A 4080-nucleotide genomic window follows, 5' to 3' on the forward strand; every position below is an offset into this window, starting at 1 on the left:
CTTTTATTCTGGTTTGAGAAATGAAACCTTAATTAAAATGTTCATAATAGCAATTAATATCAATCCTATTTGAACATCTAGAAATCATCATGCTTGCATGCTTCTTTTAGTTCTCTTTATTTGACATTTGTAACATTGTCGCCTTATGAAAATCTCAATCATATGGATGCCACTTTCAATTGGCTTGTGTGACAGGAAGCCCAGAGCTGTCGGTGATATTATGTTTAGCTTGTGAAAATGAAACACAATTCTACAGCATGCCACCAGATTTACAAGAAATTGTGGATTCCTACAACTTGTGTCCTTTCGTTACAAAAGTGGGTCATCTTTTTTTCTTTTTTTTTTATTATATTGTAGTAACATTATTTTATCTAATATTAATTTTAGTTCCCCCTCCCCCATCCTACCAATGGGTCTTCTACTACAAAAGAGTATTAAAGCGTGTGGATAACAATGAACAATAACCTTGCATTACTGCTCTTCCTTGATGGAAGATGAAGGTGCCGAATATCAACTTTAGATTGAAAAGGTCTTTTTATCTTGATTCTCTTTCCTATAGCTTTTCTCTTGTCCTTTTAGCACTTTCTTTGGAATGGTTTATGTTTCAAAACTTAGGAAATGGTTTTCCCCATTTTATATTTTGTTTCATTATGTCTTATGTGGATGCGCATGCACCTTTATATGGGTCTATCTCCTCTCTCTCTCTCTCTTTCTCTCTCTCGCGCGCGCGCGTTGTCTTCTGTTATTTTTATTATTATCATTATTATTGTCACATTGTATTTTTTAACTTATTCCCTGTAAATTTGCTCTTTTGTTTTCTCTTTCTTTTGTTAAAATTTTCATTTGACTGAAACCAGTGGAAGTTGGAAGTTCTTAAATCAAAATTTTGACCTTTTCTCTTCTCATTTTCCTATTAAATATTTTTATAAGAAGCTGCCTTTACAGAAGGCATGGCCCTTGGTACCTCCTGAAGTTCTTCTTGTGATGTTTTGTTTTAATAGGTTAGCAAATATGCAGCATTATCAAAAGAGGAGTGGGAAGCACAGTGCAAACTCTGGCCAACTTCATATCATCCACTAACCTAGTAAGCCCTACACGATAGACCTTCTTTTCTTTTGAAGTCAAGCCAAGTAGCCATTGTTCATTAAATGTATAAAATATTGATACAAGCTAGAAAGGTATGTAACTGATTGCCATTGTTGAGAAGGGTATGAAGAGGTGCACAAGTTTCACTTTAAATATTTTAACGATGCTATTCATGTTCCCTTTTGGTTTACTTTTATTCATTTTGGTGAAAGTTAGAGGAGTAGAGTTTTTTGGTTTAAGGTTTTTAAGTTTGAGTTAGGTGATGTGTTTGTCTCTTGGAAGTTGGCACAGTCTAAACATATTCTTTAACTCTTGGGCTAGCCACTAGTTAACTCCAATAGTAGGAGTAATAACTTCGTAAATTCTAAGCAGAAGCTCTAAAATGATGTTCAATATTGAAACAAAATTAGCAATTTTTATTTAGAGGAACTCTTTGTAAGATATAAATCTTGTGAACTGCAATGATTTCAGATGCATTAACTATTCAAAATATGCTCTTACTTTTGATGGTATGAAAGCAATAGCCTAAAATGTATTTTTGTTGTATTTTCTTATTTTCTTTCTTTGCATACGATAACAAATGAAATAGAGTAGGAAATAGTTCTTATCTATTTATTCCAACACCAGGATATGATCACAATTATTATTACTATGTAAGGACTCACTTTGGTTGCATAGGAAGCATTTTGATCAGCACATTGTCTATAGCTATATTTTGGAGGGATTTCAGAGTAGGAAATGGTGTTTGGATTGTGAATGTTTAACTCATGATTTTATGTGGAGCTAAAATTATTTTGTCTGTCATTTAACTTATTTTTTATACCTATCACAAGCTGTAATCCTTTATATTTTAAAGACTATAATATGCTTCCTGATTTGTTTGCTTTGCAATCCCTCTTCTTTTTTATTTGCAGCAATATTGATGGCATTACTGGGTTTAGTGAAGAGGATACTAAATCAATTTTCAGCTTTATGAAGTCTGCTGTAGAGTTGGCAAAGTTTGGAGATGGTTTGGTAATTATTTTAACTGTTTTTCAATGCACTAATTTTATCTTTGCTTAAGGATATCTATCAGATAGGCTGGATTGCATGAACTCTAGTCCATTTACAATAGCAAAGAGCCTTTACATTGTAAGAAGAAGCTTCTATAAATATTGGTTTATAGTGATTTCTAGCAGGACCCCATGATTGGTTCTTGGAAGTTGACTTAGAGAGACAACATAGGGTGCTTCATATAGAACAATCGAAACCCTCAAGCAGCAATCTGAATTTTCCGCTAAAATCCTCAAATATCAAATATTTTAAATCTCAATATCTCAATAAATCATATATCCTAGCCTCCTACAAACAAAACTAACTTGGCATTTATAACTAAAACCTAGTAAAATGCCAAATACCAAATTTAAGCCTAAAATCCTAATACTTGGAAAATAAGGAATATAGTAATCAGCATAAATAATCTAAAACAGCCTAAAATATGTAAAAATTTCAATTAGACCCAGAAAATATAAAATAAAGTCCTAGATAACTTAAACCCTCAATTAGCATATTTTCATCCTCCATCAGTGCTATGGCTTGAATGTAAGATCTGTAGGCAAACCCACCCTACCCTCACCAACATTGGCTACGAAATGAAACCTCACATCATAGAGATTACTAGTGGGGCCAGACTAATCTTCATAATTATTTATGTTGCGGAAGGATCTAGGAAAACAAGACCAAGTGTCAAAAAAATACAAAACTTTTCGGTTTTTGACTGATGTAGGACTTTATAGAGGCTAAAATAGTTATACTAGTTCTTTGTTTAATGTGACTAGTTTAGGACTTTTAAGGCTTTCTTAAGTTTGGTGGCTTTTTGGCATTGCTTTTGATGAACTTCTTTGTATGGATGTGCTGTTAGGCTAAGGCCTAAGAGTTCATTAGAAAAGAGATTTAATGCACATGGTTATTAGCGATGAATTGTGTTTAGCTTCTCATGAAATACCTTAGGACTGCTTTCTAGAACTGCTTTTTACTCTTAATCTGTCACTTAAACAAATTTATCTTTTTTCAAAATTTTCACTCTGCAATTCAAAATTTTGAGTGATCAAAATTAACAGATGCTACAAAATAACTTATGCATATAAGCTTTCTGTAAACTCTAATATGAACTGCATATTTATGGCCTGCATTAGAGAACCATAGCTGAATAAATAAGGCCATGTAGATCAAAGTCATATTCAGTACATTTTTATTTAAGTATGCCTTGAATCCTTTTCTGGTGGAGTTCCGTTTCTTCGTTTCTATTGTTTGTGGATATTATGTTCTCATCTAAAGCTGCATTTTACTGCAGGTTGTCAATGCTGCAGTAATAGTAGATCCATCAGCTGGGCTGATAATTGCAAGTGCATGTGATGAAGTCTGTTCTTGGCATATGCAAACTAACAAAGCGAAAACTGAAACCTATTGCTTCAAACAGTTGGAAACATTCACTTCTCATGCTGATGCTAAGGGGATAGTACAAGATATAACTATGCTTTCAAATGGTTCATCTAATAATCTCCAACAATGTTACACTGCTGTTTCTTGTTTAAACCCTTGGCAGTGGACTCAGCAGCCATTTCATACAAGTCATTGTTATTGGCACCCATTACGACATGCTGCTATTGTCGCTGTTGAAGCTTCTGCTGCAAGGGACAGACATTTGTTCCCTGGTTCTGGCCACAATGAAAAGTTGTATGAAGTTGATTGCATTCATTCTTCGTCCTCAATTTCTACAACAAAGAGACAAAAGATCGTCAACCTTGCAAATGTGAGTTAACATTCTTCTGCTAGTATTCAATATTCTTCCTAACAGTGCATTTAAACAGAGTTTAAGCATGTCCTCCAATGCTGCTTTAAAAATCTACAGGAGAGCATCTCTTTGTCTGCACATAAAATTTATCCTGTAATGGTTTTTCTAGCTTTCTTTTAGAATTAAAAGAATGTTTGTTGACCCAGTTGATTACAATATGT

At 33.6% G+C, this 4080-nt stretch overlaps 2 protein-coding genes across 3 annotated transcripts in view; one reads left to right on the forward strand and one right to left on the reverse strand.

Annotated features, from left to right (window-relative positions):
* The window catches only part of EMB2820 (Cytidine/deoxycytidylate deaminase family protein), a 54088-nt gene that overhangs the window by 40779 nt on the left and 9229 nt on the right, over nucleotides 1-4080 (reverse strand). The window lies entirely within an intron of this gene.
* LOC110414768 (tRNA-specific adenosine deaminase TAD3-like) lies at nucleotides 175-3901 on the forward strand. The gene is made up of 4 exons (XM_021426173.2): nucleotides 175-317; nucleotides 1002-1084; nucleotides 2001-2100; nucleotides 3419-3901. Exons 1-4 carry the CDS (start codon nucleotides 258-260, stop codon nucleotides 3884-3886), a joined length of 711 nt encoding a protein of 236 aa, XP_021281848.2. The 5' UTR covers nucleotides 175-257; the 3' UTR covers nucleotides 3887-3901.

Source organism: Theobroma umbraticum, unplaced genomic scaffold (assembly GCF_002168275.2).
Source record: "Theobroma umbraticum cultivar Fairchild unplaced genomic scaffold, ASM216827v3 scaffold_147.0, whole genome shotgun sequence".
NCBI classification, from domain to species: domain Eukaryota; kingdom Viridiplantae; phylum Streptophyta; class Magnoliopsida; order Malvales; family Malvaceae; genus Theobroma; species Theobroma umbraticum.